The following is a 14,015-nucleotide window of genomic DNA, read 5'->3' as shown; positions in this document are numbered from 1 at the left end:
AAGTAAGCCACAAGCTGGCAACATGGTATGCAACAGAATGGTTTAATTTCCCATCTGCTCAAACTCAGAACAGAGACCCACCTGAACGGATGGGCATTGTTCCCCGTTCTCCATCTCTAGTTGTTCAGAGTGCAGCTCACAGTAGAACTTCCCTGCAGGCATATGAGAAGGAAAACAACAGCTTTCAGAGAGTCTGGATCTGGCACGTTAGAGAGAGACGCTACTTAATAACCCTTTTTCACATGAACCATAAAACATGTAAAAGGGTATCTTTCATCCATTTTTCATATGGTGCATAAATAAATTAAACTGTGCTGTATTTATCATCCGGACATGTACGTTTTTAACTTCATACAGGTACGACAGCTTTTGGAATAGACATAGCTATATTCTGTTTCTGTATTGACAAAAGAGGGAGTAATTTGCAGCCTTTTTGCGAACAGACAAAATTTAACATAACATTTCACACAAAATATTTTCCATGCTTGAGTAAATAATGACCATGGAAGTCCCACTTGTACAGTAACAGGATGTTCTACTGTACAGTAACAGGATGTTCTACTGTACAGTAACAGGATGTTCTACTGTACAGTAACAGGATGTTCTACTGTACAGTAACATGCTGTTGTATTGTTCTACTGTACAGTAACATGCTGTTGTATTGTTCTACTGTACAGTAACATGCTGTTGTATTGTTCTACTGTACAGTAACATGCGGTTCTACTGTACAGTAACATGCTGTTGTATTGTTCTACTGTACAGTAACATGCGGTTCTACTGTACAGTAACATGCTGGTCTACTGTACAGTAACATGCTGGTCTACTGTACAGTAACATGCTGGTCTACTGTACAGTAACATGCTGTTCTACTGTACAGTAACATGCTGGTCTACTGTACAGTAACATGATATATTGTACAGTAACATTATGTTTTATTGTTCTACTGTACAGTAACATGATGTTCTAGTGTACAGTAACATGATGTTCTACTGTACAGTAACATGATGTTCTAGTGTACAGTAACAGGACGTTCTACTGTACAGTAACATGATGTTCTAGTGTACAGTAACATGATGTTCTAGTGTACAGTAACATGATGTTCTAGTGTACAGTAACAGGACATTCTACTGTACAGTAACATGATGTTCTAGTGTACAGTAACATGCTGTTGTATTGTTCTACTGTACAGTAACATGCGGTTCTACTGTACAGTAACATGCTGTTCTACTGTACAGTAACATGCTGGTCTACTGTACAGTAACATGCTGGTCTACTGTACAGTAACATGCTGGTCTACTGTACAGTAACATGATATATTGTACAGTAACATTATGTTTTATTGTTCTACTGTACAGTAACATGATGTTCTACTGTACAGTAACATGCTGTTCTACTGTACAGTAACATGCTGTTCTACTGTACAGTAACATGCTGGTCTACTGTACAGTAACATGCTGGTCTACTGTACAGTAACATGCTGGTCTACTGTACAGTAACATGTTGTATTGTTCTACTGTACAGTAACATGACATTCTACTGTACAGTAACATGATGTTGTATTGTTCTACTGTACAGTAACATGATATATTGTACAGTAACATTATGTTTTATTGTTCTACTGTACAGTAACATGATGTTCTAGTGTACAGTAACATGATGTTCTAGTGTACAGTAACATGATGTTCTAGTGTACAGTAACATGATGTTCTAGTGTACAGTAACAGGATGTTCTACTGTACAGTAACATGATGTTCTAGTGTACAGTAACATGATGTTCTAGTGTACAGTAACATGATGTTCTAGTGTACAGTAACATGATGTTCTTGTGTACAGTAACATGATGTTCTATTGTACAGTAACATTGTTCTAGTGAACAGTAACATGATATATTGTACAGTAACATGTTCTATTGTTCTAGTGTACAGTAACATGTTCTATTGTACAGTAACATGTTCTATTGTTCTAGTGAACAGTAACATGATATAATGTACAGTAACATGTTCTATTGTTCTAGTGTACAGTAACATGATATATTGTACAGTAACATGTTCTATTGTTCTAGTGTACAGTAACATGCTCCATTGTTCTAGTGTACAGTAACATGATGTTCTAGTGTACAGTAACAGGATGTTCTACTGTACAGTAACATGATGTTCTAGTGTACAGTAACATGATGTTCTAGTGTACAGTAACATGATGTTCTAGTGTACAGTAACATGATGTTCTTGTGTACAGTAACATGATGTTCTATTGTACAGTAACATTGTTCTAGTGAACAGTAACATGATATATTGTACAGTAACATGTTCTATTGTTCTAGTGTACAGTAACATGTTCTATTGTACAGTAACATGTTCTATTGTTCTAGTGAACAGTAACATGATATAATGTACAGTAACATGTTCTATTGTTCTAGTGTACAGTAACATGATATATTGTACAGTAACATGTTCTATTGTTCTAGTGTACAGTAACATGCTCCATTGTTCTAGTGTACAGTAACATGATATATTGTACCGTAACATGTTCTATTGTTCTAGTGTACAGTAACATGCTCCATTGTTCTAGTGTACAGTAACATGATATATTGTACCGTAACATGTTCTATTGTACAGTAACATGATATATTGTACAGTAACATGTTCTATTGTTCTAGTGTACAGTAACATGCTCCATTGTTCTAATTTACAGTAACATGCTGTTCTACTGTTCTAGTGTATAGTAACATGATGTTCTAGTGTACAGTAATATTGTGTTCTACTGTACAGTAACATGATGTTCTACTGTACAGTAACATGATGTTCTACTGTACAGTAACATGTTTTATTGTACAGTAACATGATGTTATTTTATAGAATCTCGTAAAAAATCCTGCTTCTAAAAGATTCAAAAGGCTCATTGGGACCCTATAAATAACATTTGTTACTAAAATTGCAGATTACCCACTAGCCTATTGCCCTGAAAAAGAGTACCCGAGTGAGTATAGGCTGTGGTACAAGCGGTGCTCACTACTCACCAGTGTGCTGGTGGAAGGTATACCCGCCCAGTCTAAGGGTGGTGCCACACTGATGGCAGGTGAAGCAGCTACGGTGGAATAACTTTCCCTCAGTACTGATCCTCTCCAGAACATAGACCCGCTCGCAACAGAAGTAACACTCCTCATTGCTACTGATGCCTGGCGTCAGGCTCGGTTCAGGGTCAGGGTTCACAGGGTCAGGGTTCACCTTAGGGGCAAAGAAATTGAGAACAACGGTAATATATTTACAGTAGTTCAATAACATAGCACAAAAACATGTGCTTATGGTTCAACATTAGGGAGTAGTCCTGAAGGCCAAAGAAAGACGCACAATACAAAATTACAAATCTGATGGGTTCAACAACTCTTCACTCTGTGTACATGTCTCTGGGTTCTGTATCCCAGTAGTAATCAACTAGAGGAACAAAGCACAGAAACTATTTATAGTATAGCAGTTGGAGTAGTCCTGAAGTCTGCAGATACATCCATCAATAAAGAGAAAGGTTAGCTCTGTACTGCATGTGAGCCTCTGATAATAAGGATACACTACTCACATCCTTTTCCTCTCCCATCGTCCCGTTTCCGTCTTTCTTGCTTGCCAGTCTCTCCTGTGTAAAAGAGAAAACAGTCATGTGACCACGTTTATGGTTTAAATTACAGTAACTGAATAACCTCAAAATGACCAATGCTTTAGATATTATCTTTCATGTTTGAAAAGTATCTTTGCCATTACAGTTGATTTTGGAAAAGGCCAAAATAAATTGTAAACATCATGCAGCATGGTCTTATTTATAATACAGAACTAAAACAATCAAATGATCATTAAAAATACTGTAACTAGTGAAAATTGAATGTACAATGAAAGTATAATCACAAGAAACAAACTAAAATAACTGGGCATATGAATTTGAGGTTCTCATATAGAAAACTCTGATATTAAGTAAATAATCTAGCTACAGTAGTCTCAGCGACAACATGCAGCTGCTTGTTTTAGCTCACCTCGCGGCTCTGCAGGGAGTTGCATGAAAAAGAATGACGTCCATACGAACTTGAGGTTGGCCTACTCCTCTTTTCACCCAAAAGACAACTGGTTTTGCACAAATGTTCTTATCCAGTCGATCCCTGATATTAAATAAACACTAAACAGCCAACTACAGTGGTCTCAGTGACACCATGCAGCTGCTTGCCTGAACCTTACCTTGCGTCGCCGCAGAGAGTTGTGCTTGAGGTTGTTGAGGAAGACCACAGCAGCCCGAAAAGACAGGGTCTTGGATGGCTTCAGGGGAAGGCTCTGAGGTTCTGCAGCAGAGAGAAATACACACAAGCTTTAGTGTCCTCCTGCTCTGTTCTAGCGGAAAGAAACATGCTCATCTGTGTGTCAGCTAGCCAGCCGATCCCCTTACATAGTGATTCTCTACCTCCAGCATCACAGAGACAAGACAAAGCCAAGCGGAGCAACTGCTCTCCAAGCCTGGTTCCAAATGCTGGATCCCCACTGAAAATCTCTCTCCTACACACTCTGCTAGTATTTACCAGAAATACCTCCGGCAGCAAAAACAGCCTGGGAAAATCCGTACTCCTCACAGGAATAGTAGCTAGATCTCTTTTAGGTGAGGCTGAGGCTGAGGCTAGTCCCACCCGAGCCTGATAAGCCATTTCCTCAGAGGCGGATGCTGTTTGCTTTGGATGCTGCCTGGCTTACCCACCGAGCGCAGGAGAGCAGCACAACCCTGGCAGCCAATCAGGGCTGGTTATGAGCTCAGCCCCAGCTACTCTAACCAGAGGCACGCTGGGTAATGCTCTTAAAGTGACAATGACAGCCCTCTCCCTTTTATCAACATCAAACACATTTCAGAGGGAAAAACACCTGAGCCCTTATACAAACAGGGTTACATAAACTGTGTATTGTCTGAACAACTGACTTGGGACCAGATTCAATTCCTTTCACTAATAATACAATTAATCTTGGTCCAGCGTTTTAAGAAATGCCAACTAGAAATATGCCAGTAAACATCTTCATGTAATGAATACAACTATGCTCAATGACACGATAACAATGTTACAGTAACAGAAAATTATATAAATATACATAATGTAGTCTCGTGAAAACAGACCAACACCACATTCTTGTTCCTGGAGTCAAGGCTACAAGTGATCAAGCAAACAATCACAGTGATTATTACGTAACATGTACGACAAACATTGACCTAATGCAGGTATTCCCAAACTGGGGCATTGTCGGGGGTACGCCAAATTACGTCAGAGGTACGCAATATAAATATGTGATTCAAATGTTTTCTTTTTTATTAAAACAAACAACGGGGCTAAACATTTGGGTGAGGTATTTTCCTCTCGCCTGAGTAGCCTCATTTCACTGCCAAAAATTTAATTAAACCATCTAGTGTTCAGCAAAACAACAACACAATGTCAAATACAGGTAGCCTAGTCAAATAATGAACATCCAATCACATTAACCGTTACTCTCTCATGGAAATTCCACTAACGGTATGGAGCTAAACATAGCTGTTGCTCATGTTGGTATCTGTACTGATGGTGCAAAAGCCATGACAGGGAGACAGAGTGGAGTGGTAACGCGCGTGCAAGCAGTTGCTCCCGACGCCATTTGGGTACACTGCAGCATCCACCGAAAGGCTCTTGCTGCCAAGGGAATGTCTAACAGCTTGAAAGACGTTTTGGACACTACAGTGAAAATGGTTAACTTTGTTAAAGCAAAGCCCCTGAACTCTCGTGTATTTTCTGCATAATACAATTTTCTGCATTATGCAATGAAATGGGCAGCGACCATGTAAAGCTTTTACAACATACAGAAGTGCGCTGGTCATCAAGGGGCAAAGTATTGACACGTTTTTTAAAATTGAGAGACAAGCTTAAACTTTATTGACCATAATTTCCACTCGCCTGACAGCTTGCATGATGACGAGTTTCTCACACGACTGGCCTATCTGGGTGATGTTTTTTCTCACCTGAATGATCATAATGTAAATGAGAACTTGTTCTCAACTTGCCTACCTGGTTAAATAAAGGTGAAATAAAAAATAAATAAAAATAATCTAGGACAAACTTCAGGCTATGATTAAGAAGATGGAGCTCTTTTCTGTCTGCATTAACAAGGACAACACACAGGTCTTTCCATCATTCTATGATTTTTTTGTGTGCAAATGAACTCAAGCTTACGGACAATGTCAAATGTGATAGAGCGAAGCACCTGAGTGCGCAATTACGCAGGTTCTTTCCCGAAACAGACGACACAAACAACTGGATTCGTTATCCCTTTCATGCCCTGCCTCCAGTCCACTTATCAATATCTGAACAAGAGAGACTCATCGAGGCACAGACTGTGTGTGGAAATGATTTAAGACAGACTCTCTACAATACAACCCAACATTGCAGAGTTATGTGCATCCTTTCAAGCACACCCTTCTCATTAACCTGTGGTTTTATATGTAAGATGGTTAAATAAAAGGGAAAAATGATTGATTATTATTATTTGTGCCCTGGTCCTATAAGATCTCTTTGTCACTTCCCACGAGCCAGGTTGTGACAAACTCACTCATTCTTATGTTTAATAAATGTATCGTATAGTGTGTGTGTGTGGCAGGTTTACAATGATGGCAAAAAAACAACATTTGAGAGTGCGCTGACCCTGGTGCTAGAGGGGGTATGCAGCTAAAGTTTGGGAACCACTGCCCTAATGCATACCTTTAGTAGGTGTCCTTTCATTGAACGCATCGAGGATCTGTGTGAGGTAGTGCACCATGGAGAGCTTGTCTATCTGTCCCTTGAAAGACATCTCCCTGGCTGACATTATGGGAAGGATGCCCAGCTCTCTCTCCAGGAAGTTGAAGGCCAGCTGGTTATTGTAGACTGCATTAGACTCCTCCAGAGAGGACATGTCACTGTGGAGGAAGAGGTTAGGGATAGCTACTATGTTGACCAAGGGCATGTTCAGGAGGGCACACAATAGCAAAACTATTTGTAACAGAACACAGAAGTTTGTTTTCTTATTGGACAGTTAGTACCATGAATAACTTGAACAGGAAAAGTCCTTCAGACCAATTAAATTTGACTAGGCTTATGGGTAAGTTTTTCCTTCTGTAGTACTACTTGTGCATTTGCTACATAGGTGGTGGATACGTTGACTTGCCCCCCTTGTAAAGCCCAGAGACTCACATGACACGGGGTCTGAAGGTGTTGATGAGGGCACACAGGGCCAGGCCAGACCTCCAGGACTGGTTCAGATCTTTCACATTCACCCTGTCGTACCCTGCAGTGTGCTGCTGGCACCACTTCAAAAGCACCTCAAACGCTCCAACCGAATCTGGGCCATGAACACACATAGGAACACTGCATTAGGACGATGAAACATAGTGACGATGAAACATAGTGACATTGCATCAAGGCAGGCATTGAAATAATTCTGTGATTCATACACAGACAGTTTACATTCCAAGTTGGGCATCTAAGGATGCAACAGAAAGGTCTCAGCCATTTCTATTTCATCCGGAATTTTAACACCCCTTGAATTATAAAAAAAAATACATACAAAAATGATTTGCCCGCTATGCCAGGGGTGGGTAATTCCAGTCTTCGAGGGCCTGATTGGTGTCACAGTTTAGCCCAAGCCCCACCTAACATACCTGACTCAAATAAATCATATAATCATGATCTTCAGTTTAGAATGCAATTTGATTAATCAGCTGTGTTTGCTAGGGATGGATTACCTGAACGTGTACTCAAATAATACTCGGACCAATGGGCAAGTGTCTTCCCTGACATTTTCAACCTCTCCCTGACGCACTCTGTAATACCTACATGTTTCATGCAGACCACCATAGTCCCTGTGCCCAAGGAAGCAAAGGGTACCTGCCTAAATGATTCCTGCCCGTACCACTCACATCGGTAGCCATGAAGTGCTTTGAAAGGCTGGTCATGGCTCACATCAACACCATCATCCCGGAAACTCTAGACCCACTCCATTTCGCATACCGCCCCAACAGATGCACAGATGACACAATCTCAATCCACACTGCCCTTTCCCAAAGGAACACCTATGTGAGAATGTTGTTCATTAACTACAGCTCAGCGTTCAACACCATAGTGCCCACAAAGGTTAACACTAAGCTAAGTACCACGGGACTAAACACCTCCCTCTGCAACCGTATCCTGGACTTCCTGACGGGCCACATCTGCCACACTGATCCTCAATACTGGGGCCCCTCAGGGGTGCGTGCTTAGTCCCCTCCCTGTTCACCCATGACTGCATGGCCAAACACGACTCCAACACCATCATTAAGTTTGCTGACGACACAACAGCGGTAGGCCTGATCACCGCCAACGAGAGAGCTGGCAATGTGGTGCCATGACAACAACCTCTCCCTCAATGTGAGGAAGACAAAGGAGCTGATCATGGACTATAGGAAAAGGCAGGCCGAACAGGCCCCCATTAACATCGATGGGGCTGTAGTGGAGCAGGTCAAGAGTTTCAAGTTCTTTGGTGTTCACATCACCAACAAACTATCATGGTCCAAACACACCAAGACAGTTGGCAAGAGGGCACGGCAACACCTTTTCCCCCTCAGGATGGGTCCCCAGATGCTCAAAAAGTTATACAGCGGCACCATCGAGAGCATCCTGACAGGTTGCAGTACACCTGTAAATTGCCTCGTTATTTTTTATTTAACTATTTTTACTATAGTTTATTTAGTAAATATTTAGTAAATATTTTTCTTGAACTACATTGTTGAATAAGGGCTTGTAAATAAGCATTTCACGGTAAGGTCTACACCTGTTGTATTCGGAGAATGTGACAAATAACATTTGATTTGATTTACTGCTATTAGCCCATACAAATGCATTGAATAACATATTCACTACATAGAACAGATAATCCCCCCCCCCACACACAAAAAAATCTAAGGGCAGTTTGTCCTGAAGTTTCTGACCTATATCTATTTGAGAGATATAACTAAGATCAGGAAACATAATTCAAAAAAAGATATAAAACATGTACTTAATGGGTTGTAGTCTCTGCGTGCCCATGATCTCAGCACAGCACAGCACAGCCGTGCCAAAACCAAAATGAATCACACCCCTGCCCCTCATGCATTATTGCTTTAGTAATGTGAAGCCAGACTAACCTTGTCGCAGGTGAGACCAATTGTCTTTCGGCTTCTTGTTGGGTCTCCCAGGATTAAGGTGTTCTTCCACATCATAGAGACGTTTCACCTTCGTAATGCATGCAAAGAGAGGGAATACCAAGAAACAATAGAGTTGAGATCAACTTCACATTGAAGCCAGAACATAGTAGCCTGGTAACATATGCGTTTGTGCTGTCTTGCCAACCTCTATGGTCATTGTCAAGCAACAAGCATAGGAGTTGGCTATACAGCACAAACAGATCTGGGGCTAGGCTAAGAACACAGCAGGCTTCATAAAGGCAGAAGCTGGGGTTTGGTTAGATGCAGTGTAATTGATCTGGTAGCTTCTGAAAACTCTCTAAATCCTTTTAGAACAATACTCCTCTAGTGCCATTCAACTCACCACAAAATACAAACACACAGCAGTTTCCTGACAATGCATGAATACTATAGGAAATATCCACCAAAATGGGGGAGCAGCATTGATCCATTTCAAAACGTGTTTACAATGTTACACAGCACAATATACAGTATATTTATTTTACTAGCGTTGATACAGTGAGGCTGTCATACCCTTTCGTACCAACCCAAACCTTACTGAGCTGACCTGGTTACTCATCCCCTATAGTTGCTGGAACCGCGCTGAAAAAAGGAAATGTCCAAGCCAGCACTGTGCAGTTCTGGTCAGCCCAATAATGTGAATCAGGCATGAGTGTAGCTTTGTGTCGGCACTGACTATAGAAATAGAATGAATAGATTATATTTATGTTTTTGACCTGGAAGGCCTTGACGGAGTTGAGGTTCACATGCTGGTAGCGTGTAGCGGGGTCTATGCTGAAGGCGCTATATTTCTTACTGGTGTTCTCTGGCGTGGTCTGAGACAGGAGCTGGTAGACACTCTCTCTATTCAGTCAGAGGGAAAGACATTTTAAGAGATAGAAACTCACAATGGAACTGAAGAAGCGCCAACTAAGGAACAGAAGATTCCGATGGGTTTGTACAGTAAGATCTTTTACAAGCAGCTGCTTGTGTATTAATGGATGTTCAAAGATATACAGTTACAAGACTAGAGTGGCATTACTAGTTGAAGAATTCACTGAAAGGCCCAGCCAGGGTAGTCCTTTCTATACAGTGAAGAGGGATGGTCACATGCTTTTAAAGGTGGTGTTATTGATCATATAGGAAAACTCTTCTTTACCGCTCAGCAAGTACTTCCATGTGGGGTCTTCCCTTGCCCCAGCTCCTAACCATCCATGCTGTGTCGAAGGCAGCCAGGAACCCACGGGCAATACCTGTTCCCAGAGGCCAAAACGGCTGTGGACACACACAGACACACACTTTAGAATTATTAATTGACACGATAACTTGTCAGATTTAAAAGGAAGGAAATAAAGGTATGACACTCTGGGCTGATTTAATACCCACAAGCTGCTGCATTAAGCTGATTTAGTGACCCGTTTCTTAACAGAGCTCTGTGTCTATATACTGTATACACACCCCTTGACCTTTTACACTTTGTTACGTTACAGCTTTATTCTAAAATGTATTAATTAAGTATTAAATAAATACAAATCCTCAATCTACACACAATGCCCCATAATGATGAACCAAAAACAGGTTTTTATAAAAAAATTATTTAAAAAATACCTTATTTACATAAGACCCTTTGCTACAAGACACGAAAGTGAGCTCAGGTGCATCCTGTTTCCATTTATCATCCCTTGAGATGTTTCTACAACTTGATTGGAGTCCACCTTTGGTAAATTCAATTGATTGGACATGACTTGGAAAGGTACACACCTGTCTATATAAGGTACCTTAGATGACAGTGCAAAAACCAACCATGAGGTGGAAGGAATTGTCCGCAAATCTCCGAGACAGGATTGTGTCGAGGCACAAATCTGGGGAAGGATACCAAAATATTTTGTGTGGCCTCCATCATTCTTAAATGGAAGAAGTTTGGGACCACCAAAACACTTCCAAGAGCTGGCCAGCGGGCCTAACAGATCAATCGGGGAGAAGGGACTTGGTCAGGGAAGTGACCAAGAACCTAAAAGGTCACTGACAGAGTTCTAGAGTTGGCCTGTGGAGATGGGAGGACCTTCCAGAATGACAAACATCTCTGCAGCACTCCACCAATCAGGCCTTTATAGTAGTGGCCAGACAGAAGCCACTCCTCAGTAAAAGTCACATGACAGCCCGCTTGGATTTTGCCAAGAGGCACGTAAAGGACTGACAATGAGAAACAAGATTCACTGGTCTGATGAAACCAAGATTTGGCCTGAATGCCAAGTGTCACGTCTGGAGGAAACCTGGCACCATTCCACGGTGAAGCATAGTGGTGGCAGTATCATGCTGTGGAAATGTTTTTCCATTGGAAGATCTTGGGAGACTAGTCAGGATAGAAGGAAAGATGAACGGAGCAAAGTACAGAGAGATCCTTGAGCGCTCAGGACCTCAGACTGGGGCAATGGTTCACCTTCCAACAGGACAACAACCCCAAGCACACAGCCAAGACAATGCAGGAGTGGCTTCGGGACAAGTCTTTAAAATGCCCTTGAGTGGCCCAGCCAGAGCCCGGACTTGAACATCTCTGGAGAGAACTGAAAATAGCTGTGCAGCGACGCACCCCATCTAACCTGATTGAGAGGATCTGCAGAGAAGAATGGGAGAAACTCCCCAAATACAGGTGTGCCAAGCTTGTAGCGTCATACCCAAGAAGACTCAAGGCTGTAATCGCTGCCAAAGGTGCTTCAATAAAGTATTGTGATTTCAGTTTTTTTTATTTCTAAATAAGCTAACATTTCTAAAAAAAAACATTTTTGCTTTGTCATTAGATTGATGAGGGGAAAAAAACATTTAATCCATTTTAGAATAAGTCTGTAACGTAACAAAATGTGGAAAAAGTCAAGGGTGTGAAAACTTTCTGAATGCACGGTGTACACTAAGCGTACAAAACATTAGGAACACCTTCCTACTATTGAGTTGCACCCCCTTTTGCCCTCAGAACAGCCTCAATTCGTCAGAGCATGGACTCTACAAGGTGTCAAAAGCGTTCCACAGCAATACTGGCCCATGTTGACTCCAATGCCTCCCACAGTTGTGTCTAGTTGGCTGGATGTAATTTGGGTGGTACACTATTCTTGATGCACACAAGAAATTGTTTGGCATGAAAAACCCAGGAGTGTTGCAGTTCTTGACACACTCAAACCGATATGCCCGGCACCTACTCCGTTCAAAGACAATTCAATATTGTCAAACATAAACAGTCCATGTCTCAAGGCTTCTTTAACCTGTCTCCTACCCTTCATCTACACTGATTGAAGTGAATTTAATAAGTGGCATCAATAAGGGATCATAGCTTTCACCTGGTCAGTCTATGTCTTGGAAAGAGCCGGTGTTAATGTTTTGTACACTCAGTGTACAGTCGGAAGTTAACATACGAGTTTTAATGATTCCAACCAAAGTGTTTTTCAACCACTCCACAAATTTCTTGTTAACAAACTATAGTTTTGGCAAGTCGGTTAGGACATCTACTTTGTGCATAACACAAGTAATTCTTCCAACAATTGTTTACAGACAGATTATTTAACTTACAATTCACTGTATCACAATTCCAGTGGGTCAGAAGTTTACATACACTACGTTGACTGTGCCTTTAACTTCTTATGGCTGGGGGGCAGTATTGAGTAGCTTGGATGAATAAGTTGCCCAAAGTAAACGGCCTGCTCCTCAGTCTCTAATATATGCATACTATTATTATTAGTATTGGATAGAAAACACTCTAAAGTTTCTAAAACTGTTTGAATGATGTCTGTGAGTATAACAGAACTCATATGGCAGGCAAAATCCTGAGGAGAAATCAAAACAGGAAGTGAGAAATCTGAGCTTGGTATGTATTCACCAAGGTTCCCATTGAAATCCCCTTGAGATATTAATGATGTTGCACTTCCCAGGGCTTCCACTAGATGTCAACCGTCTATAGACATTTGAATGAGACTTCTACTGTGTTGTGGGACTGAATGAGAGCAGAATCTATCAGGTGACTGGCAGTCAGCCACTTTCTGATCACACGCATCCCTCATGGTATCCACTTGCATTCCATTGCTCATCAAGACACAAAGGAATACTCCGGTTGGAACTTTATTGAAGCTATATGTTAAAAACATCCTAATGATTGATTCTGTACTTAGTTTGAAATATTTCTTCGACCTGTAATATAACTTTTTGAAGTTTTTGTCCGACGTAACGCTGACCAGAATGAGCGTTTGGATATGTATACCAAACGTGCTAACAAAAGGAGGTATTTGGACATAAATAACGGACATTATCGAACAAAACAAACATTTATTGTGGACCTGGGATTCCTGGAGTGCTTTCTGATGAAGATCATCAAAGGTAAGGGAATATTTATCATGTAATTTCTTGTTTATGTTAACGCCAACATGGCGGCTATTGTGACTATTTTTCTGAGCGCTGTCTCAGATTATTGCATGGTTTGCTTATTCCGTAAAGTTTTTTAAAAATCAGACACAGCGGTTGCATTAAGGAGAGGTATATCTATAATTCCATGTGTATAACTTGTATTATCATCTACATTTATGATGAGTATTTCTGTTGAATGATGTGGCTATGCAAAATCACTGGATGTTTTTGGAACTAGTGAATGTAACGCTCCAATGTAAACTCATTTTGATAAATATGAACTTTATCAAACAAAACACACATGTATTGTGTAACATGAAGTCCTATGAGTGTCATCTGATGAAGATCATCAAAGATTAGTGATTAATCTTATCTCTTTGTGCTTTTTATGACTGCTATCTTTGGCTGAAAAATGG

At 40.9% G+C, this 14,015-nt stretch overlaps 1 protein-coding gene across 1 annotated transcript in view; it reads right to left on the bottom strand.

Moving 5' to 3' along the window:
• Positions 1-14,015, bottom strand: part of LOC115132454 (F-actin-monooxygenase mical1-like) — a 42,826-nt gene that overhangs the window by 13,508 nt on the left and 15,303 nt on the right. Inside the window, exons 10-18 of the mRNA XM_029665123.2 lie at positions 10,373-10,488; positions 9,951-10,077; positions 9,175-9,262; positions 7,208-7,355; positions 6,737-6,933; positions 4,215-4,315; positions 3,571-3,624; positions 3,017-3,224; positions 82-152 (exon numbers count right to left, since the gene is read on the bottom strand). Of these exons, the coding sequence (XP_029520983.2) occupies positions 82-152; positions 3,017-3,224; positions 3,571-3,624; positions 4,215-4,315; positions 6,737-6,933; positions 7,208-7,355; positions 9,175-9,262; positions 9,951-10,077; positions 10,373-10,488 (1,110 nt within the window). The remainder of the gene's footprint in view (positions 1-81; positions 153-3,016; positions 3,225-3,570; positions 3,625-4,214; positions 4,316-6,736; positions 6,934-7,207; positions 7,356-9,174; positions 9,263-9,950; positions 10,078-10,372; positions 10,489-14,015) is intronic.

Source organism: Oncorhynchus nerka, linkage group LG7 (genome assembly GCF_034236695.1).
Source record: "Oncorhynchus nerka isolate Pitt River linkage group LG7, Oner_Uvic_2.0, whole genome shotgun sequence".
NCBI lineage: Eukaryota > Metazoa > Chordata > Actinopteri > Salmoniformes > Salmonidae > Oncorhynchus > Oncorhynchus nerka.
Note: the sequence above shows the minus strand (reverse complement) of the source record. Positions and strands in the feature narration are given on the sequence as shown.